This window comes from Anastrepha ludens, chromosome 4 (assembly GCF_028408465.1).
Source record: "Anastrepha ludens isolate Willacy chromosome 4, idAnaLude1.1, whole genome shotgun sequence".
NCBI lineage: Eukaryota > Metazoa > Arthropoda > Insecta > Diptera > Tephritidae > Anastrepha > Anastrepha ludens.
Genome location: NC_071500.1, coordinates 88,235,644 through 88,259,631, shown reverse-complemented (window position 1 = coordinate 88,259,631; position 23,988 = coordinate 88,235,644). Strand labels below are relative to the sequence as shown.

The 23,988-nt window shown below is 38.4% G+C and overlaps 3 protein-coding genes across 3 annotated transcripts; 2 read left to right on the top strand and 1 right to left on the bottom strand.

Annotated features, from left to right (window-relative positions):
* Positions 1–14,361: 14,361 nt before the first annotated feature.
* LOC128860132 (trichohyalin) lies at positions 14,362–18,078 on the bottom strand. The gene is made up of 2 exons (XM_054097407.1): positions 17,829–18,078; positions 14,362–17,604 (listed from the first exon to the last, which is right to left on the bottom strand). The coding sequence occupies exon 2, from the start codon at positions 17,590–17,592 to the stop codon at positions 14,458–14,460; it is 3,135 nt and encodes a 1,044-aa protein (XP_053953382.1). The 5' UTR covers positions 17,593–17,604; positions 17,829–18,078; the 3' UTR covers positions 14,362–14,457.
* A 2-nt stretch (positions 18,079–18,080) lies between these two features.
* Positions 18,081–19,104, top strand: LOC128860134 (cytochrome c oxidase assembly protein COX11, mitochondrial). The gene is made up of 3 exons (XM_054097410.1): positions 18,081–18,398; positions 18,455–18,778; positions 18,833–19,104. The coding sequence occupies exons 1-3, from the start codon at positions 18,198–18,200 to the stop codon at positions 18,986–18,988; spliced, it is 681 nt and encodes a 226-aa protein (XP_053953385.1). The 5' UTR covers positions 18,081–18,197; the 3' UTR covers positions 18,989–19,104.
* An 876-nt stretch (positions 19,105–19,980) lies between these two features.
* LOC128860133 (glycosyltransferase 25 family member) lies at positions 19,981–23,592 on the top strand. The gene is made up of 6 exons (XM_054097408.1): positions 19,981–20,510; positions 20,607–20,835; positions 20,899–21,482; positions 21,563–21,691; positions 21,760–22,017; positions 22,236–23,592. Exons 1-6 carry the CDS (start codon positions 20,248–20,250, stop codon positions 22,756–22,758), a joined length of 1,986 nt encoding a protein of 661 aa, XP_053953383.1. The 5' UTR covers positions 19,981–20,247; the 3' UTR covers positions 22,759–23,592.
* The last annotated feature ends 396 nt before the right edge of the window (positions 23,593–23,988 follow it).

The following is a 23,988-nucleotide window of genomic DNA, read 5'->3' as shown; positions in this document are numbered from 1 at the left end:
TTTTGTCATCAGCTCTCGTATTCGTAATATGTATTTAAACATCAATTCCTCGTCACACTTTTACTCCTTAATCATTTAAATTTTGTAAAATTTTCTAAATTTGCTTTTTTCATGTCCACCCTTTGCTCGGCACTCGCATCTGCATCCTCATCAGTGGGAATAATCTCAAATGACAGTGATTGATGTTTACGAAATTTATGTGATACATTGCTTTATGGCCCTCACCCTTTCCATTAACTAAGCAATGCTGCGCGCCCCCAATTCAATTCATCAGTGAGGATGACAATAGCGAAGCACGAAAAGCCAAATAATTCTCGCAGTGAAATTGCAATTTTAAAAATAAATTTATTCGTAAGCTTTTAATGGGGATAATTTTTTGTCACAAATCAGGCTTTCTTCGTTAGTTAATTTTTTTTTATGTATTAGTCGAGTTTTTTGTAGTTTTTCTATTGATTTGAAGCTTATCTAACTTTTCGTAGTTTAATGAGTCGTACAGTTGCGCAGATAATTTCACTTTCACGCAATGAGCTTTTCAGCATTCAACATTTAATTTTTCAAATGTCGATTCTCTGGAAATATGGAACTCCCAAAAAAACTAAATAAACAACACTAAATTGAAGTGATCATTTTGATTAATGTTGATACAAACTGTTGGCAATTGCTTGTCATTTGCGTTCTACACTTGTTTGCAACTCATGTTGTCGCTCTTTAAGGTTCCCTCGCAGCTTCCTACACTCACAAGGCGTCAGAGAAGCAAAAGTAATCAGTTGCTTTCGGGTAAATGGATAATGCAGGCCGAATACATCAACTGAGCGTTTGAGTAATTACAGTGCTCTTTAAGTGATTGAGCTATCAAATCCCATTTGAAGAGGAGCGTAATTTAACTTAGCATTTGTTATAAATGTTTTTTTGTAAAATGACAACCTCAATAAGTTGCTTGTTAAAGTTGAGTGTTTTTTCGGCATATTTCAATTAGTTGTGCAAACACACTACTCATTAGGTATAATTCGAATAAAATGAAAAAAAGGAATAAATTCTTAAATGCATAAGTTCAGCAAAAGTGAATTTGTGTATAAACGGGTATAAGTTTGGATGAGTATCACCTCCAATTTGTAATATGCATCTCTATGTTGTGGTACAAAATGGAGGCACCTACATTTTAATGTCGCCTTTGAACAGCTGTGGGTTTTCATGTTTTGCTTTTTATCGCAGAAGCACTCCAATTGGTGTGTAGTTACCTGCTGAGGAGCGGCATTTACTAGAAAAAGACTTTTTGTATCATTTGATTTTTCATATCCTCAGCTAGTTTCGAACCCAGATCCAATCGTGTGATAATCATTAACAAACTCAGCTACAGCGTTTTACCACATTTAGAGGACAAATATACTATAAGCACTTAAGAGAACTTAAGGAGAATACAATATTTCCTGCAGCCAAAAAAGATAAGAATGCAATAATAGTATCGGAATAACGAGGTGAAGTCCAAAATAAAACAGACTGACGTCATAAAAATGTTTTTGATGGTGACATATTTTTAATGGGTTAGTGCGTTGGAAGATAGATGACTTCCAATAAAGGTTTGGTGACTTTCGGTTCAGTTGAAGCGAAGTTATTGCGTCTAAAGTGTCAGCATGTTTGTGTCATCGGTACAAAATTAAGTCTCGAACAAAGAGCTAATATCAAATTTTGTTTTAAAATCGGTAAAACTTTTATCGAAACATTTGAATTGAGGAAAAAAGTTGATGGCGAAGATTGTCTATCTCGTGCCAGAGTTCATGAGTGGTTTACACCAAAAACTCCATCGAAATTGTTCATCAATTTATCAAAAATGAACCGAAATCATCGTTGAAATTCATGGAGTCGGAGTTGAATATCTGCAAAACATCGATTTATCGCATTTTAATTGACCATTTGGGCATTGACCAAAAGGTCTGTGCACGTTTCATTCCGCACAAGTTAGCTGAGGACCAAAAATTGCTCAGAATTCAACATTCGAAAGACCTCATTAAAGAAGCGAGAAAAGACGAGAACTTCCTTTAACTACAACATTGTAACTGGTGAGAAACGTGGTGTTTCCAACATGAATCTGAAACTAGGCGCCAAAGTACCGAATGGAAGGCCCCAGACGAGCCGCCACCCAAAAACTCGCGTTTAGAGAAGTCAAAAATCAAGTCAATGCTCATTTGTTCTCATGGTTCCAAGGGATTGTCCACAAAGAGTTCGTACCAACGGGTCAAACCGGCAATGCAATTTTCTATTTTTGAAGCGTTTGTTGCATCGCATTCGTCGAATTCGCCCGGAATACCGCGAAGGAGGAAGCTGGCGCTTGTTGCATGATAACCCACCATCTCATCGATCCACTCTTGTGACTGATTTTTTGACTAGATATCGCATTTTAACCATCAATCACTCACTGTATCCGCCTGATATGACTCCCTGTAACTTCTACATCAAAAACAAAGCTCCTGTCGTTTCTATTTCAGCTCAGTCTTGTTTATTTTGGACTTCAGCTTCGTATGAAAGGGAAAGATCTGAAACTACATTTATCATAAATACTGTCTTTGGGAATACCTATATTCTAAAATTTCAAAAGTAAAATATAATATTAAGTTCTTATGGTCGATAGAGAGTTAAATTATTCCACGAAAAAATTTAGTAGTTGTCTTCTTAACTAGCATCTAGGTATATAATAACGGTTTCAAACTTGCTACAATTTGTCGTTGCCACAATAAGATCCAAAGTTATAATGATAAGGGTAGTGGCAAATTGAAGCTCTAGCGTAAACCTTGCAGCCCTGACGCGCTAGGCCTAAGTCAGACATTTAAAATCTAAAAATCGTCTTCCCGCTTAACACGAATCGATTCAGTATTTTGGTCAGCCACATTATGAAATTCAAAGGCTCAATGAATCGTTTGAAAGAAAGCCGTTATCTTTTTAATGAAATCATAAAGCTTTGTTCCCTAATGGTAAGACCTAAACTGGTAGAAAGAGCGGAAAAATGTGGGTTGTATAGACCCAGCTCGAAAATGAATTGCAATCAGGCTGTGGAAGTCAGATCGAAATCGTCTACCGCCTACACGGCGATACATTATTTAGTCATTCATTGTCATTAGCATCTTCCGAAAAATTCTTTATGTAATGAGTCTAAGTTGTTAAAAAAAAGCTGAGTATCTTCAGTCCACTGTGCAAGGAAGTCGAATCGACGCCGTCGGGCAACCAGTTCCGAAGGAGTCTCTCTACATCCCGTAAATCGTACGCTGTCCTTACAACTAATTTTGGCTTGAGTGAGCTACTTTTACTGTTCTACTGTAAGTGTGCACTATTCCATTAAGTTTGAATTGCTTCTTTCTTGGCTCCGTAAATTTTAATATCTGAATCTTATGCTATTTTTGTAGCTTTTTCAGTAGATTTTCGCGTGATTTTTTACAATTTTGTGCATCGCTGCTGTGAAAGGTTTTTGTTAACTGCTTTAACGCCCATATACACGTACATATACATGCATATGTATGAAAAGTATATATGAATGGGGGGCCAAAAAAAATGATATTCCAGTCAGTCCAAGGTGGCGAGTATGAATAAAAGTGCACACTGTCAAGTATACTGTTTTACGTAGAAATAAAAATATGAAATATTTTTGCACATTCATATCTTTTCATTTCCTATGTATATTTTGTATGTTTATACACGCATTATGCTTCCGAAATTGTTATTTTATTTCAACCAGGTATAATGTGTGAGTAAGTACAGATTTATCCTTCGTTAAGCCGTCATTGTGCCGTCTGCTATTCCATCATCAGCACCAAACTAATGTGAAAACACATCTGCATATAGTATTTTGCGTGTATGTACAGGTTTAAGAATGTCTGTTAGGTCTGAAGTCAGTTGGGTGATGTTCGTCTGTTAATCCCCGAAAATTGATTATATTCTTAAGAATCTAACTTCTCCTATTCATACTACACTATTGTTATTGCTTTACATTTCCCACATATTCTTATATTTGTACGTTCACTCGAAATACAGGGTGACACATAGTTTTAATAATGAAATAAAATAATCAAACTTAATTTGTTTCTATATATGTGGCCTTATAAGAAAGAAGGAATATTGGGAATGTACTTATGTATGTATGCATTTATGTATGCATGTATTAACGATTTCTTTCAAATGTTTGCCGAGGCTATCTTTAAAATGACTGACCTGTAACTTTTCTAAACCCTTGTTGCTATATCTGGCGCTATATCACGATCGCTTTTGAATTATCCTCAGAACATCGATATTTAACAACACCGCGCAAAAAAGGCTTAACAGATTCAAATTAAAGCTCTAAGGAGCCAACTGACAACAACTAGGCGACTGTTAATAAAATTTCCTTATGCCACCAAAGATCATTGAAGTTCACATTCTTAATTTCATCCAATCAAATATCGATAAATATAATTATGTAGCGCTCACCGTTAATAGAAATGTCATAGCCAGTCAAGGATGATAGATTACAAGGTTTGGCCAACCGTAGTGAAATCGTGAGAGTAACTTCAGCTGCCATGTGATCGGGTATTCGGTAGCACAATTACCTATGTATGTTCACTTATTTCCCAAGAATTCACCCACTCCCCCAATCAGCCGCTGTTCATATGGCAACGAAGTAACATAATTAATGGCTGCGTTGATTCACTGAGAGCCAATTAACGGTCTGATATTTACCAAATCTCTGCATTTTCGAAATAAATCCGCCACTGTGCGGGAAAAATTAACTTTTTTGCTTATGCAGGAAAAATTGTATATGCACGTGAAACTACACATTTTATATAGTAGAAATTGCTGCTAAGTCATTTTTTTTTATTTTCTCATCTATTTAATTTGTTAGAGGTATGCATTGAGTATATTTCATTTCATAGGAGGAAAGTTCAACTACTTTTTTTAATAAAACAGCAAGATACAGCTAGCTATGGTTTGGCAGCTGAGAATGACAAGCTGTGCTGACATTTTTGTTCAGTAAAGTTTAGCAAGTATTCATAAATCGTTTAACGCCAGAAAAACGCTTCCTAATTAGAGAAATTTACTTTAAAAAAAATAAAACTGTTCGAGATGTTCAAAGAGCGAAGTGTTGAATTAGACGCCAAAATGTGGATTCGTCCTCGTTCTCAACTTGTTGGGCATTGACCTTCGACTATGTGGAAAAGTTTGCTTAAAGATCTTGGCTTATATATATAATTGTCGCGTACACCCTTTTTGGGTGTTTGGCCGAGCTCCTCCTCCTATTTGTGATGTGTGTCTTAATGTTGTTCCACAAATGGAGGAACCCACAGTTTCAAGCCGACTCCGAACGGCAAGTATTTTTTATGAGGAGCTTTTTCATGGCAGAAATACACTCAGAGGCGGACGCCGTACTTACTCTTGGCTTACTGGCCTATAAAATCTTCCCTACAGCTCCTGCAGGAATTGAAGCCAAATGACCATCGTTTATGCGGCATTTTTGCAGCTCGGGCTGAAATTTATTATTCAAATTCATTGGAAAAAGTAGTAAAACATTGGGCTTCTCGAATGGACCAAGGGACTCATAGCCGCGGGGGATATATGCCGCATATGCCATCACAGTTAAAAATGGCTGCTTAATAAAGTTTTAAATTTACGATTTTTCACCAATTGTTTGCTTCATCACATCAATAAATAAAACTTGTTTTAAATGTAAACTATTCTGCAAATTAGTTATAAAAAGTAGCTACCCAAAATAGTAATTTTCTCGGTCACAATGCATATGGGCCACCCTATGTGGGCATGTGTATGCATGCGAAAGAGCATATGACTCCTAAGCGAAAGGCATTGGAGGGATTTCTGTTAAATATGACAATTGCAAATCACTGCAAGGTGTTGTTTGTTTATCCCCATACGCACACACATTCATATAATTGTATTCTTTTTTGCCCGAAATTCTTATATTCATATACTTTCGTTTGTATGTGTGCTTGTTTACTAGCCAATGTGTGCTCTTAGTAGGATAAGAACTTAAATGGCTTTTATTGCTCACCTTCAGTGTAATTTTGTGTTTTGCGTGTGCTCGCTTTGTTGTTGTTGTAAAAAGGTCCAAATCGGCACCTTTGCGGTTTCGCAATTGTAATTATTTTCCATCTAAGCCACATAAAAGTTGGATTATATTCAATTCTTGGACTTTGAATGGCACTGAAAGGAAAAATCAAAACGGATTATATGAAATAAATAACTGTTGTTTGCTTTGCCTGCATATGTATATGCATACATATGTAGCTTCTAAAATGCAAAAACCTCAAAATGGTTAAATATGATTTTACTTATTTTAAGGTAAATTTTTTTTTTGTATTTATTGTAAAGAATGTTCAAAAATAACTTTGTTTTTTAATAGCGGAAAAAGTATATTATCATGGCAGTTTTGATTGACATTCTATTTTTTTGACATCTACACAGTGCTAGAATGAATTTAATTTTGCTCGAAAATCACATTAAAATAAAATAAGTGTAATGAATATGTAGGATCTGTAAAAGTTACATTTCGTAAATTTGACAATATTTCAACAAAATCGTCCTGCATAGAAAGGAATTAAGAATTGGTCGATAAATTGTAATCTTCTTAGGTTAGGTTATGGTGGTAGTTGGTCTGTACGGCGAACTCACTTAGACCTTACAGGTCCGTTGTGATACCACTGTGCTGCACGGGAACCTCATTTACTTTCCTTCGTGTAACCATTTTGTGGTTCTTATGAAACGTACAATTGATCCCATCCCCACGCCAGACAGCTCTGTAAAAGAATTGAAAAAGTATTTACCTGGACAACCTGCTCTGATTCTAGCTAAGACTGGACAATTGAAAAGGAAATGCTTAACTGCTTCTTCTTCGTTCTCATCTCTACAACTTCCGCAATATTCATGGGAGGAAACTTCTAGTCTCGAGGATTGCTTGCCAAATAGCCAATGACTGGTTATACAAGCCACGAGATATCATCTCTTGAGAGGCTAAGAAATTCCTTTGTTTTTTTCTTGTTTATTTGCGGCCATCGTAGCCTAGCTGTTACACATGTATCTTCATCTCTCCATGGCCTATTGGCCTCTTGGATAATGTTGTTTTTGTTTATTAGTTTACTCATGGCTAAAGGCATTCCAATGGTACTTTTATTCTGGCTAGCTCATTGGCTTAACAATTTCCCTCAATATCTCTGTGCCCCGGGTCGCAAATAAGGCTGACCTTGAGTACGACGCTAATATCATTTAGGGCTGTCCGGCATTCCTGTGCAACCTTCGATCTTAGTATAGCCGTATTCATTGATTTAATGGCCGCCTGGCTATCCGAGAATATGTTTATAGTCGGTTTTGTTACGACATGCATGTTTAGATATGTAGCCACTTCTTTTATAGCTAGAACCCCTGCCTAATAGACGCTGCAGTAGTCTGGTAGTCGAACGGATAGTTCCAGTCCTAATTCCTTCGAAAATACTCCATAACCAACCTTATCGTCTAACTTGGAACCTGTATAAAAATTTAGTTCCCCCTTCTTCATGCCCTTGGTGTCTGCCATTCGCTTCTTGACTGTATACTCGTCTTGAAGAGTCTGTCGAAGGTGAGTCTAGGAATAGAGTAGTCTATTTCTTGTTTGTGACTTGTGAATTTTTTCATCAATTTCTGTATTGCGGTCCGACACGATGACCCAAAAATGTTCGAGTTTTACGCACCGTCTGTGCCAAATTTTCACCATTTTTATAGTGAATTTTAATAATTTCAATGCGTTATTTGCAATGATCTTGTTTTGCAACCCTACAGTATTTTTTAAGTGATACTGAATTACACAGCACCGCACCAGTTTGAGAGCTTTTACTGGTTATTATTACCGCATCTGTTTGAGAGTAATCTAACATGTGACGAAATTCTAAAATCACAATACCTAATACGACTACTTGGATTAGCAACACGATTCGGTAAAAATACTTCAAAGATTTGCCGACTATCATTAAATGTGCATTTAGTTCACTTTATTAAGCAGCAAAAGCAAACAATATTTCTTTAATATTATATTGCTACAAAGCTTAATACTTAGTAATACTTAAAAATGTGTAGAGTGCACCGTTATGTAAATAAAAGTGCGCGGGTAGTTTTATCTACTTTTTTAATTTATTTGATCGCACAACCTTCTTTATGAACTTTTATACGAAATAAAACTATTTTTGACTTCTATTAATTTGCCGCCACAAAAGGGCAAGAAACTGTTTTTTATTATCCCGCGTGTTGTATATTGCAAAGCCTACAATCGTTTAAACGGTACTATACGCTTGCGCAAACAAACATTGCGACAGGTAAATGGTTAGTCTTGCAGCAGTATTTACTATTTATTTTGTTGCTTCGCTCCAAGATAATTTTACTTAATAACCCCTACACTTTTAAACTCACGCTAGAGGCGCTAAGAGATGCTGCTTTCAATTTTCTGTTATTCCGAGCAGAACTTTGTAAATATTTGTGCAGACACACAGCCACAAAAGACAAAGGCGGCACTGTAACCATGCACTTGGAGGCTGCTTCAGAGAGCCGCTCTGTGTGCATGCATATACCTGAATTTTACTAACAAAAATAAATAAGTAAACAGTTGCAACAACAATTAGCTCTAGCCAACAGTAGTCAACAACAATTTGTCGCACTCCTTTGAATTAATTTTTAATGTGTGTGTATATGTATTTTTTTATTGCAGGCAACTGCTTAATTCACTATGATTTTAGTGTGTTTTCCTAATACTTCGCCGCTTGCGAATTTTTTCATTCAACTTTCTCTTTAACCATCTTTCGCATGCAAGTCACCTGTAAAAGATGAATCCCGCATAAATATGTACATATATTTTTTTTTGTTTTGTAGATTTTTTATTCTGACTTGTGTTTACACACTTTTGGCGGCATGCAGGTCTCCATATTTAGGGAGATCACAACAGAAGAACAATGAAGGTGCCCTTTGCCACTACTGTTTCGGCGAATTCATAAGCGTTGAGAATTTAATTATTTTAGTGCATTATTTGATTTGATATAATATTTTGTTTGTTTTTTTATTTTTTATTTATGTAACAAAAAGGTGTTTAAGAATTATTTTCATTACTTTCCCATAAGCCGCGCGGTATATCAAAGGCAATTTTACGTGTGTATGAACAAACATATGTACATATGTCTATGGAATTTAATTAAATCTGCGGTACAGTTAGAGCTTAGCTGCATTTGCTACTGCTCCCGTACATCGCACAGAAAAAGTACCAACATAAGTTGGATAAGCGGATATTTCAAATTTAATCCGTTATTATTTTGGGTCAACCTCATCGATCCTTGTCACATTAAAATGCAATTTTATCGCATACTGTCTCAAGCTCTAGCATATATTCTTTCCTGCCATGGTCTCTACTTTTATGGCAATTTAATTAAAACAAACACATTCATCCATCCACTCTCATCCATCAGCTAGGCGTTCGAGCAAAACTAAATGTTGTAACAGCTGTGAAAAGTTGAATACTTGCAAGCAATGGACCTTATCAGTGAGTACCACAACGTTACCTCCTGCTCCCTGATTGCTGAAAAAATACGTTTGAGTCTCAAACTGATTTCCTTCGGCGCTATCCGCCACCTACGAGTATCAACACTTCTTTCATGTCCCAAAACTTACATTTATGTCCTTTTTTTCTCAAACACACACTTGAGCAATGTCTTTTTAATTTCACACTCATCCCTTTTTATAGCGAAATAATGTCTATAAACTCAACACTATGGAAAGTATGTATCAAATCAATCTTTTGCCATCACACAGGCATCGGAGAATTTAAATGCCGCTTGAATAAAATGAACACGCACACACACATAGCTACTAGCAAGCGTAGAATCATTACTAAAGAAAAACGCAATTCAATCAAGGTAATACGTCACTTTACACTGACAACTTCAACATCAGAGATATCAAAATGCTAGCGGTTTCCTCAGTTGCAGCGCTTGCTGTTAGTGGCATTTGTTGTTATATTGAAAGAGCGAAGATTGCTGAACTTAAATAGGATGCAGGCTTCTCATGTGGCTTCGGTAATAAAATTTGACATACAGGTTTGGATATGAAGAAACAGTGTTAGTATTCTACTAATAAGAACTGGGTTAAGTTAATTGGTAGAATCAAAAAAGGGTTTGCCAATATTCAATCGTAATCTGAACGAGCTTTTCCGCCTTTTCGTAGCAATTAACACCAAATACTAAGAGGTAATCGAAATATTGGGCTTATCGTAGTGAACAGCAGCCGATGAAAATCAAAGTGGGACTGTCGCGCTAAAAAGGTGATAGCGGCAGTATTTAGGAATCTGCTCGTAGTCACTCGCTTAAGGATAAAAGGGGTAAAACGATAACCAGCAGATATTATTCATCTAAGTTATCAATACCAAAATTTAATGAATATTCTCTAGATTTAGCCTTCTGCTTATATTTTCCAAATACAAGTTCAGCGGGGAGAGGGAAAAATACATTTAAAGGGTTTTCCAATAACAGGTGTTATTTTGAATACCATAGCCCGCTATTTCAGTAGATGTCACTTTTAAAGCTGTCATTCTATCATATTTCACAAGTAGAAACTACGCCATTAATAAAAATGGAACGATACACGCTTAAACAATGCATTGAAATTATTAAAATTCACTATAAAAATGGTGAAAATTTGGCAGAGACCGTTCGTGAAACTCGAACATTTTTGGGTCATCGTGAAGCACCTTGTCGGACCGCAATACAGAAATTGTTGAACAAATTCGAGCTGTTGGGACAAGTTAGTGATGTGAAGAATAAAACCAGTGCACGTCGCTCAAGAACAGCCAAAAATATTGCTGTTGTAGCCGAAAGTGTTGAAAAAAACCCAGGTTTGTCCATTCCTCGTCGTTCTTTTAGACATTCCCCAAATGTCATTACACCGTATTTTGCATAAAGATTTGGGTCTTAAGGCTTATAAAGCCCAGTTAGTGATGTGAAGAATAAAACCAGTGCACGTCGCTCAAGAACAGCCAAAAATATTGCTGTTGTAGCCGAAAGTGTTGAAAAACCCCCAGGTTTGTCCATTCCTCGTCGTTCTTTTAGACATTCCCCAAATGTCATTACACCGTATTTTGCATAAAGATTTGGATCTTAAGGCTTATAAAGCCCAGTTAACAGAAGAACTCAAGCCGGCTGATTATCAACAACGTCGTGTCTTTGCTGATTAGGTCGTTGAAATGCATGAAAATGATCCGGAATTCTCTCGAAAAATCATCTTAAGTGAAGCGGCCCATTTCCACGTCGGTGGCTTCGTCAACAAGCAAAATTGTCGGATCTGGGGCCAAGAGTTATTGTTGAAAAGCCTCTCTATTCTCAAGGTGTGACTGTTTGGTGCGGTTTATGCTCCGGCGGAGTCATTGCACCTTACTTTTCCGAAAATGAAACTGGAGCAACAGTTTCGGTGAATGGATAGCGACTCTGAGTTGAATATAGAATTAGCAAAGCTAAATCATTCCTCGCTCCATTGTGGCAAAACAACAGTATCACTGTGCTGCATATCTTCAACTGGAACGCCAAATCTGTTCTGTTATATGATTAGGTCAGGTTAAATGGCTGCCCTTACGAGGGGCCCACTTAGACAAAAAATTTAAATTTGTCCGTTGTGATACCATACAAGGAGAGGGGAGGGGAACAGGAAAGGGGGAGGAACCAGACAGAATCTAGGGCTTGGATTAGAGGATTTGAGGATGACGATTTACGAGTGGTGATTGACGTTCATGTTAACCGCTTTGTGATATTTAAATCCAAAATTACCGCTGGTGTAGCGAAAAAGTGAAAGCCCATATGTTTAAACTTGGCCCGACGAGAACAGGACAATTGAGAAGAAGGTGCTCAGACGATTCCCCAGCGAGCCCAAGGCTGTAATTGCTGCTTGTCTGTCGGAGTAGATATTTACCTCCTTTACGGTAATTACTGAAGCGAGCAGCCAATCCACAGCTCCGCTCGGCCCTAGTGCGAGGGTGTACAATGATCCAGCACCATGGGGATGAACTCGAAATTGTTGAAAATGCTAGAGTGTCCGCAGCTCAAGTCTAACTTATGGCCCGAACACCTCAATCTGATTGCGGCGCGAGCAGCAGCAGTTTTTCCGGCAATGTCCACGGGTGTCACATTCATCATAGCGTTGAGTGCTACAGTACGTGTGGTTCGAAGCACCCCACTGATTCCAATGAGGGCAGACCTTTGAACCCTCTGCAGCTTCTTTACTGATGTCATCCTTTCCAGCGAGTTCCACCAGACAAGGACTCCGTATATACGTTATATGGTTGCACCACCTGGAAAGTAACTGCCAAGATCACGAGGCGCCTGCAAAATTTCATAAACGGACAATTACCAACAGCGAGTAGTTTGCGTAAACTAACAAGCCGACGTTGTATCAGAAATCAAACAAAAAGAAAATGGCAATGGATTGGCCACACGTAAAATGTTTGAACTTTTACATTAATAAATTTAATTAGTATATGAAAAGTAATATTCAGAACTTAAATAAAAGCAATCAAGCTTACAAATTCAATGTGACTACATAATTAAATAACAGCAGTGATACTACAAAGACTGCTTTCGAAAATTATGATTTATGTTTGAAATTTCAAGTTTTTACCTTTGGCAGCAGAAACCAGACGGGGTTGATAGATATGAAGCAGAACGGCAACTACAGGCCCTTCAATTCTATATACGGATATTCATTTGTACGAACATCTGCAAGTGTGCATGCATACATACACACACATACGACCAGATTTCCGCAAAACGCCACTATCAGTGCTATACATGCATAGGTGCTGTGTGTATGCATAGGTGACGTGTGTATGTGTGTAGGCACATTTAACCACAAGAAATTTTGTGACATAAATCAAAATTTTGTAACTTGAACAGGAACAAAATGTAGAAAAAGTATATAAAAAGTGCAAAAAACCGAAAAGTAGAAAGAGTACATTAAGGTATTGCAAAGTTGAAAATTACTTGGCAAGAAAGTTTGCCTAAATCCAGTTGAAAGTTTACAATAAAAAATGAAATTTGCAGAAATGCGAAGGCAAGAAAAAAGTATTGAGCGCAAGTACTCGTATTGTGTGTCGTGTTTTAACGCAAGCTGGCACGCAATAAATCGTTTCATATTTTTATGCGTTTAAGGTAAGCTTGGCATTGGCGGGTCTCAAATCGCCATAAAAACACACAACACTAAAATATTCTTAAGGTCGAATAGAGCTCGAAAATTTATGGTATTTTCAGGAATTTTTTTTTACAATAAAAAAATGGAAAACGATATTTAAATTTTTTAGGCTGTAACTTCTTTCACATAAAAAAATGGAAAGAAATTTTTTTTTTTTTTAATTTTAATAAATTTAAAAATGGCGCTGAAGTTGACCCTCCCGATAAATTGGACCTGGACGGTGTTGTCCATTTTGGCTCTTCTATTTATCTGAAACACAAAAACGAAAAAAATATTAACCAGTATGACTGTAGCGATGACCCGAACTAAAAAAAAAAAAAAAATTACAAAATGGCGTGATTTTGTATTTGACACTATAAAAATCGGTTTTTTCAGTTTTGTAATAAAAAAATACGAAATAATTGAAATAATAATAAAATTCTAGTACGGGCGACAGCCATTGATGTTGTGAACAACATACCCTATGATCGAAAAAGTACCGGGAATATTTAACTGACTGTTTTCTTCGATTGCCAAGGCGTAGTGCACCATGAGTTCCTTCCACCGGGCCAGACAGTCAATAAAGAATATTATTTATCCGTTTTGAAGCGTTTGAGCGATGCTGTACTTCGCAAACGGCCGGGAAAGTGGGCAAACAATTCTTGGATTTAGCATAATGACAACGCGTCATCGCACCGTGCCCAAATTGTGCTGGATTATTTGATCAAACACCAAGTAAATACCATCGTGCAAGCATCGTATTCACCTGATATGGTGCATGGATGACTGGGTTAAACGTTGGCACATGTATGTTACTTCAAACGGGTCAAATTTTGAAGGAGATAACATAAATTTGTCTGAAATTTAACTCTGTTTTGATTTATTAAAACATTCCCGGTACTTTCTGATTATAGGGTATTACAATTTCAGACCATACGGTTAAATATTTTTTTTTTTTTTTTTGACAATACTAGACCGAAAAAAGTCGTTTGGAGACGACGAGTTTAAAGTTTGAGGTACAGGAGCGCGCGGACCGCTCTCTACCTAGTTAATGGGCTGTAGAAGCTATAATATTGGGAATTTCCGTAAGAAAATTTCACAGTATATACTTTCTAAGTATATCGAATAAACAAAAAATCGATTTATTGAAATTTCTAGACCCCCGGCTTCCCTTAAAACAAACAATATTTTAAAACTTTTCTAACAAATACAATAATTATTTCAATAAAACTTATTTTCCATTTTATTTCTAAATTCTTTGCACTAATACTTATTTGGAGTATTCCGATTCAACAACTCATCTATACTTGCACGCAACAGTCCGCTATCCAAATTGTGCAATGCCAACTCCTTAGCATCATCGTCCAACACTGTTTCCGGCCAGTATTCCATGTTTGTTGTCGCTTTCATTTTGCGATATGATTCGGCTATATTCTCATCCAACATGCGATCAACAATATTGCCCTGCTCCAGCATATGATGCATTCGGAGCTCCTCAGTCCTGTTATTGCGTTGTTCCAGCATGCCACTGCCCAGGCGCTGATCCGTAGTCACATCCACCGCGGTAATATTGCCACCAAGCCCATCTCCTTCACCTCTTTCCGCTTGCTCACCATCATTTCCACCAAACAATTTCACCACTTTTTCACGTTGATCACCCATTTTGCACAAAGTGCAACGCTTTTCCAGCAGGCGCGTCTTCAATTGCTGCAGTGCTATTCGCTCCTCTGTAAGCAGTAAACGCTCTTGCGAGAGACTCATCTCCATCTCACTTAACTCACGCATGCGTTGCTTCAGCAATTGCGTTTTCGTTTGGAAGCTACGCTCGGCCACGCGTGCCTTCTCTTGCACTTCTTGGGATTTGTATTCGGCCATGCGGAATGAGAGTGTTTCTTGGTGCAGCTCATCCTCTCTGGCACGCAAACTATTCTCCTTGTCGATCAGTTCACGCTTCTGTTGCTCCAATTGGCGCAAGGATTTGTGATAGCGTTCACGCTCAATATCCGCCTGACGCGCCGCATCTTGTGCTACTTTCATAACGGCATCCATTTCCAGGTTTTGTTTTTCCACATTCTGACCAAAGTGCAGCTTATGTTCCGTCTCGATTTTAGTACGCTCCAAATAGAGACGCGCACGCTCCTCTTGCACTTCAACTAGCATGCGCTGCGACTCCGATAGCTGTTGCTCTTTTAGATCGGCAAGACGTTTCTCATCGCGCGCGACTTGTTCGCGTGCAAACTCCTTTTCCTTTTCAAATGCTATCTTCTCGGCCTCGAGCACTGCCATGCGTTGACGCACCAGCCAATTCTCTTCAGCTGAGTCTTTGGAAAGCTTGTTCAATTGCTGCTCTAAGCTACTAACGAGCGTCATCAAACGCTTCTTCTCCTCATCGGCGCTCTCTTCGTGCATCTTCAAACGCCTCTCGGCGTCTTCAAGTCGTCTTTCACGCACCTCCAGCTTTTTTTCTTTCTCTTTATACAGCAACTCCAACCTCGAATGCACCTCATCGCGCAGGCCCTGCAGGCCGCCACTTAAATTTTCTAGGTTGCTCGAAGCAGCTTTCAGTGTTTCCATATATGAGCCATTTTCTTGTATTGCTGCGAACTCAAGCATTTTAGACTGCCGTACACTCTCCAACATGCGACGATGCTCTTCCCTTAGAATCTCCAGATCGTCTTCCTGTGATTTCTTTAGCTTGCGCAGATCATCCTCGTGATCCTGTTTCAATGCGCTGAAGTCAGCATCGTAATCTGATTTTAGTCTCTGTTTTTCATTCTCCAAAGCGTCCAGTTTTTGTGTGTAGTGCTTGGAAATTTCATCCACTTCGGTTTTCAGCCGTGCCTCCATCGTTTGCGCATGATGCTCGACCACTTCCAGCTGTTTCTTATAGGAGCGTTCAATTAACTCAATTTCACGTTCGTAATTGACCTTTTGATTTGCCACCAGCTCCTCCAAGCGCAATTTCTCCAATTCTAAACGTTTCACATCCGCTTCTAGTTGTATAGTTTCCAGCATCATGCCCTGCGGCGAAACAGGCCTACTCTGGCTGTGGCTGCGGCTACGGCTTCCACTCTGACTGCGGCCGTGACCACGAGACGCTTGCGCGTCGTCGGACTTTTCTGGTGTACCATCTGGTGAGCCCACACGTTCCCCCAAAGCATCAGCCGCTAACATTGTGGCTGGCGGCGGCATTGGCGCTAGCATAGCAGGTTGCGACATCAAAAGTTGAATGTGTGTGTTTATACGCTGGTGTTGCATCTTTATGTGCTCCTCCATTTGTTGTTGTCGTTGCAGCTGCTGTTGCATCAGCGCTTGGAATTGGCGCTCCTGGTGTTGAAGCAGAGCTTCTTGCTTGTGCTGCATTTCTAGTAACGCACGCTCCTGGTTTTTCATTTGCGCAGCCAAAGCCAATTGTGACTCCTGCTGTTGCAAAGCCGTGTAAGCATTTTTCATTTCCATGTTGTGTGTGTTTAGCAGTAGTATATTTTGTGCGGTATTACTGCCGGCTGCATAAGAAGGTTCAAGCTGAGGTGCGACCAGCGCATCTTCCCGCAATTCAATGTGCGGTACAATTGGTGCAGGATCCTCATTATCGGGTAGTTTTAAAATTTCTACGGTGTCATTGGCTGTACTGGCAGTTGTAGAAAGCGATGTTGTTGGCTGCTTTGGTGCGTGCAGCGGTGAGTATTGTTGTACAGGTTCAGTCTTATCTGCACTTTCCGGTTCCGTGCTCAGACCCAACCAGTCGGCGGTGGAGCCACGTTTCCTAGTTTTTGGTGTCGACATACCAGAGGCGGGTAGTTCTTTTTCGCGTTCTTTAGCTTGAGCGCTAAAAAGGCCTAGCGGATCAGTATTCATTACATTCGAAGCACTTGAACTCCGACGCCCCACTGAAGTTTTTGGGCGTGATTGTGCCAGTGGCACATTTGAGGTTTCGGTGGTAGTGTCAGTAGACTGGCGTGAAATAGAAGGTTTTTCTGTGTCGCGCCGTCCAGTTGTCGGCTGCGCAGTCACGGGTCTTCTCGGTTCGTTAACAACGGAGCTTGCAAGCAAATCGTCCAACAAATTCAACTTACCGCCCGCTTTTGGTTTTTGTGGGTCAAATCCCAAATCATCATCGTCTTCGGGTGGCTCCTTAGCTTGCATACGTTGCTGGTTAGCGAAACGGGATGTGCTAGCAATAGTTGTTGTTGTTGTTGGCATCGGCTGACGTGCTTTTGGCACGGGCGTCGTTGTTGATTCACTTTCCTCTTGAATTCCAAACAATTCATCTAATTTGTTTTTATTTATATTCTTCCGAGTCGTTTGCTTTTTGCTAACCGGATTGTCAAAGAAGCCATCATTGTCTAGGCTATTATCGCTCAACAAATCCGCTAAAGGGTCGTCACTGAAGTTCATAGCGAACAGAAGCTGGCGATGGGCAAAACGAATAAATTCACCGAAAATAGAGAAAAAATATTGAGTACAAAAAGAGTTTAAGTTAACATATGTATTTCAATAAATTTGAGCGAAGTCTTTTCAGCAAAACGGAAATGTAAATCTTATTGACATGTCATATTTTAAATATGGCGGCTACAAAATTAACAACCGTTCAACTAACAGCAAAATACATAAAACTTGTGTTGGTAACTTACCTGCCAATTGATTCAATTCAAATATATGTTACCGGGGTGCCTTTAATATCTTCATGTTACTAAATTTACAAGATATTTACTGTTATAAAAAAAAATTTGGCGTTATGAAAAATATTCGCCAATTAAGAAACTCCGCCGAATTAACAAAAATGTTTGCACAATAAAATAATATCGTTTCCTAGCAACCTTTGAGTGCCACTGTAATTTTGGTTTACCTACACTGAACATACACAGCTACAGTGTGTCTTAAACAACCACTAATCAGCTGTTTAACCTATAAAGCACAACAAATAGTAAAAATTGCCGAATTGTTGGAATTATTTTATTTACTCAAATTACGTTAACTTATTGGCAACAACCACACCCGCCATGATACTTCATAAGTTAAAAGAAGGTTTTGTGCGTGTGTGTCGTCTTCGTTACAAATCGACAAGCGGGAAAAGTGGTGCAGATGCCGGTGAAGCAGCGCGGAAACGACAAAAGTCGACGCTATATTATTTAACGGCTGGTGGCATATTTGTTGCAGGTGCTAGTTACGCCGCGGTCCCTCTGTATCGCATGTTCTGTCAGGTAAGTGTCTCTTCGGCAACTTTTGAAGCATATAAAGTTAGTTTATTTTGCAATAGGCATACAGTTATGGCGGCACAACTTCAGTCGGGCACGATGCAGATAAGGTAGAGACAATGCAGAAGATTGAGGATCGTATCCTGAAAATACGTTTCAATGCAGATACCGCTGCCTCCATGCGTTGGAATTTCAGACCACAACAATATGAAATAAAAGTGGTACCCGGTGAAACGGCGCTGGCATTCTACACAGCACGTAACCCCACTGACAGCGCAGTAATAGGTATTAGCACATACAATGTACTGCCTTTCGAGGCTGGGGCGTACTTTAACAAAATACAGTGTTTCTGTTTTGAAGAACAACAACTTAATCCACACGAACAGGTATAATATTTTGGTGCATAGTGTTCTGGTTTACGCATTACTGGCTTTTTTCAGGTGGATATGCCTGTATTTTTCTACATTGATCCTGAATTTACTAAGGACCCAAAGCTGGAAAATGTTGACACCATAACGTTGTCGTATACTTTCTTCGAATCAAAGGAAGGCTTGAAGCTACAAATGCCTAGCTATGTGAGACCGCACGTAGCGTGATGGAAAACTTTGTTTTTATTTAGTACATTAGAGAAAAATATCTACATACCTTCATTAAATTTATTTTACCACCTTTGACTGTTCCGTTGTAAATAAAATTTTATTATGCTTATTAATTTGGTTATGCCATTTATAAATACAATTACAACAGACTCCCACACAAACCAACACAAGGCATCTTAAGTAAAAATTGTTTTCGTTTAAGCATCTGAACGACATGGGAATGGAGTTCGGTCTGAAATTTGAAGAATACATCACCGCTACAGACTGGCAAGATCGCTGTGTGCAAGTTCTTACCCAAATGAAAATAAAAGATCTCAACATGGCAATGCAAGAAGCAAAGTAAAGCGCGACGCGAAGTTATAAGCATTTAGACTACTCAAAAGAGGAATCATATATTAAAAAAGATATGCAACTAGCTGACAATACAACAATTTTCAGAGCAAAATGTAGTTTACTAAAGCTAAATGCAACACAGAAAATTTGCACCCTGCAATTTTGTCCGGTACTAGAGGAGATCAGACAAGATACCTAAATGAAGCAGAAGTAATGGCCACAATTGGAAAAGACTAACTTGCTTTATATACTCAGCTTTACGCTATAGAGAATTTCTTATTGCAGAGTTTAATATTTGATTAGTTTTTGAGCTGGGAGAGATAACATTGTTATTGCCACAAATTTATTATTTATTATGTATTTATATATTTAAATCAATTATTGTATAAATTATACAAATGTACGATGCAATATCTATAAATAAATAAAAAATTACTACTACTACTATTAATTTGGTTAAGCTTATAAATTTTTAAGCCATAATCAAAAAATGTGAAAAATTCGCTCAAATTTATTTGTTTATTATGTAAATCTATCAAGCCCTCATAGTGCAACCCTGCTGTATCGCATCGAACATATGTTTTCTTTGGCATTCTCTGTATTATCATTCGCTTGCCGCTTTGCAACAACAAAGCCACTATTCCGATTTGTTTATGATAAGCAGAGAACATTAATTTACAGAGAAGTTTCTCTGTATGCTCTATGCTGATTGGATTGCTGTCGTTTGGTGGAAGTAAATTGATGCCGCTGTCGCCGAGTAATTAAAACAGTCAAATTAAAATAGATTTTAAACGCAAATTCGCATTTGTCGACTCAGAACGTTCGGTGCTGTGCTAAGTGAACATACGTATGGAATAAATTGTCCGAAGTTTTTCAAATTCATACGAGAATCTCAGCAACAAAACACTGCAATTGGCTTGAAGATGCGCAAATTCGTGGTGTATGTGTTGTTTTTCGCCCTGTGCGCCTATTACTGTAATGCTGTTGCGCCACCGGAAACCGCCAAGCCGTCGTCGCAGTATGTACCGAGTCTCGATGACCTGTACGCAATGCTACCGGCCGACTTAAGCGATGAGCCACCCACTGTGGTGGTAGCGCTCTTGGTGCGCAACAAAGCACACATCCTACCATTGTTCCTCACTTATTTGGAGCGCCTTAACTATCCAAAACAACAAATGGCCTTGTGGTAAGTAGCACGACAAATTTTATGGTATACACAAATTGCGGTTATCGCATTTCCTCGTTGCCGGTTGATTAGTAACCTAATATTTTCCACTCATAGGATACGTTCGGATCACAATAGCGACACGAGCACGGAACTGCTACAGCTATGGCTTGATCATGTTGCTGACTCGTATCACAGCGTCGATTTTGTGCATGACGACAGTGTGCAACGTCATCAAAATGAAAGCACGGCGAACGACTGGCCTGCTGAACGCTTTCATCATTTAATACAGCTGAAAGAAGCAGCACTGATATATGCTAAAAAGATTTGGGCTGATTACATATTTGTAATTATGGATACATACGCAATACCGCATAGATGTAGAATAACATTTAAATTTTCCCCACAGTTCCTGGATGCTGATGTATTACTTACACACCCTGACTCCCTTATCCATTTGACTAGTCTACGTCTACCAATTGTAGCACCAATGCTACTCTCTGAAGGTCTGTACTCGAATTTTTGGTGTGGTATGACACCAGATTACTATTACCAACGCACCGACGAATACCAGGAAATCTACAATGTGAACAAGGAAGGCGTTTTCCCTGTACCAATGGTTCATAGCGCTGTGCTGATAAGAATGAACTATCAGGGCGCGCGTTATCTGACATTTGATCGTGAACGTCTCTTAGAACAGCAACAAAATGAGGTCGAATGGGCAGAACGCGAAGGAGTCACACCGTGCCGACCATACGATGGGCCAGTGGATGATATTATTGTTTTTGCTAGATCGGCAAATTGTTCACGTATTCCATTGTTCATCAGCAATAAGCTACCGCATGGCTATATAATGCAGCCACTTGATGTGAATGAGGGCCTGGATGTTGACTTACAGCAACTGGTGAACATACGTGCAAATATTGTGCATGATCAGGATGAAGTGGCGCCAGTGAATGAGTACTTCAAGGAGTACATCAGTTATCCGAATAAGTGAGTAATCGAGTGAACAACTCATAAGCGCAAGTTAATTACGGATTTTTCACTTCATAATTTTTTATTTTTTTTTTTAGAACCAAACTTACGTTAGACCACATTTATATGATTAATCTGGAAAGGCGCCCAGAACGTCGGGTCAAAATGGAGAAACTTTTCCTTGAATTAGGTTTAGATGTTGAATATGTGCCTGCCGTCGATGGAAAGTACGCAAAGCATTAGAAAATGTTGTACAAAATTATGATATACTTTATTTAATTCCAATCACTTTCAGAAAGTTATCCCCGCAGCAACTGCAAGATATGGGTGTTAAATTTTTAAATGGTTATGAAGACCCCTACCACCACCGCCAAATGACGATGGGCGAAATTGGTTGTTTCCTGAGTCACTATCGTATTTGGGAGAAGGTCGTTGAACGCGAACAAAATGAAGTGCTAGTATTGGAGGATGACGTACGCTTCCAGCCGTACTTCAAGGATAGCGCTACCCGTGTGCTCGCGCAAATGCGCAACGTTGTTGAATACGATTTGCTGTAAGTTGAGAAATATTTTTTTTTTTTTGTTCCTTGTTCACTCCTCTCGGGAGCATAGAGCCTCGAAAAGACTTGTCTTGCGTTGGTTTCGTTAATCTATTTGATTTCTGACAGGGTAGGTGATTAGCCTACCGCTAAGAAATATACGCAAACATAAGTAGCACAGCCACCTAAAGATTTGTTGAACGCTACTCTGGTATCAACTTTTTTCCTTTCAGATATTTTGGTCGCAAACGTTTAAAGGAGGAAAAGGAACCGTGGGTGCAAGGCGCTGAAAATCTTGTGCATGCTGGCTACTCCTACTGGACACTGGGCTATGTTATAACACTAAAAGGTGCGCGTAAACTACTCGCAGCCAAGCCGCTAGAAAAGATGTTGCCGGTTGATGAATTTCTGCCCATTATGTTTAACCGCCATCCAAATAAAACTTGGAGTTCACACTTTCCCCAGCGTGATTTGCTCGCATTTAGTGCGGCGCCTTTAATACTTTTCCCCACACATTATACCGGTGAATCCGGTTATATTTCAGACACAGAAGACTCTGAAGTGACCTCAGAAATAAACGTGGATTCTAATGTGCAGTTGAAGAGTGACCGTGAATTAGAATTTCGGCCTGTACTCGAAACAGAGACAGCTACAAAGCCATTTGAAGATGAATTGATGATAGATTTGGTAGATGATAACGATGGCCGTTCATTTAACCAGGATATATATTTGTCCAAGAGTCACGAAGAGTTTTAAGTGCATTAGAAAGAAGCTATTTTAAGTATATAAGTCTTTTTTTTCTATTATTACTGCCACTTTTATTGCCATTTCTATATACGAAATGTATATGAATCCATGTGCTTGCATATGTATACAGAAGTGTATATGTATGTATGCGTATATGTCCTTTTGATGTGCCTTACTAGTTGTAAAAATAATGAAAATGTAATCCTTGCATGTAGTATAGTCCATGTAGTTGAAAACTATGAAAACTTTATACTCTTAAATGTTAACTAACTCGAATTTGTGTGTACTAATTTGCGTCACAAAAACACTCCGAATGTCCAGTGAAAAAGCGCGCATGTTTAAATCGAATAGAAAACCAGAAAAAAAAGAATTGAATATGAATAGCATAATGTACTGAATTCAGCAAGAAAACACGCAAATTATGAATATCTAATTTACGTATAAAGCAGCAAACTTTTTTTGGCGTTTTTAGAACCGGTTAATAGCGGCTACGTTACGCAGCTGCTGGTGTTTGTGTTTCAAAACTAGTTTAGTTGACTGAATATTCTTGAAAATGGATAAATTTGTGCTCCTTTAATAAAGTTGCTTTCAAATTTATTTCATGATGTGAAAAATCATGTTTTTTGTACGAAAATATTTCATGTAATAAGTGTTTGACATTAATCCATTTACTATATTTCAAGTATAAGCTAATTTCTGTTCTTGTGAGAATTAAAGCTACTTATATGCCAATCATTTATTGTTAGTTAATTGCCAAAGTCTAATGATTTTATGCCAAAAATATAATTTTATACAAAAGTTCGAATAAAGCAAATAAATTAAATAAATGCGTATATAAAAAGATCAAGTATGGTAAAAATATTTCGCTCAATCGCCCCAAACGATGTAGCTACAATTCAAGTGGAGAATTTTCATATGCATTCAACTATTTCTACGACACAGTCGGTTCTATGTCACCGGAACGCCTCCGATTTATATCCGGCCATGGACTGTCACTCCAGCAGCATTCCCCGTACATGTATGGGTAATATTTATGCTGCTACAACAACAACAACAACGACACATTGAGGATAAAAATAATCTTTAGAAATTTATTATTTAATTATTAATTAGGTGTATATTAAATCAAATGTGTGTCAGTAATCAGGCACTTTTCGCGCTGTTTGTTTAGCATAATTTTTATTTTATTGTGTTTAAATTAATTTTATTTTATTTTTTGGTTTATTTTATTTTAATTAA

Coding starts and splice junctions, on each gene's coding strand:
- LOC128860134 (XM_054097410.1), top strand. CDS start 18,198: ATGATACTTCATAAGTTAAAAGAAGGTTTTGTGCGTGTGTGTCGTCTT. Junction 18,399..18,454: donor TGTATCGCATGTTCTGTCAG/GTAAGTGTCTCT, acceptor ATTTTGCAATAG/GCATACAGTTATGGCGGCAC. Junction 18,779..18,832: donor AACTTAATCCACACGAACAG/GTATAATATTTT, acceptor GGCTTTTTTCAG/GTGGATATGCCTGTATTTTT.
- LOC128860132 (XM_054097407.1), bottom strand. CDS start 17,592: ATGAACTTCAGTGACGACCCTTTAGCGGATTTGTTGAGCGATAATAGC.
- LOC128860133 (XM_054097408.1), top strand. CDS start 20,248: ATGCGCAAATTCGTGGTGTATGTGTTGTTTTTCGCCCTGTGCGCCTAT. Junction 20,836..20,898: donor TTTGGGCTGATTACATATTT/GTAATTATGGAT, acceptor TTTTCCCCACAG/TTCCTGGATGCTGATGTATT. Junction 22,018..22,235: donor GTTGTTGAATACGATTTGCT/GTAAGTTGAGAA, acceptor TTTTCCTTTCAG/ATATTTTGGTCGCAAACGTT.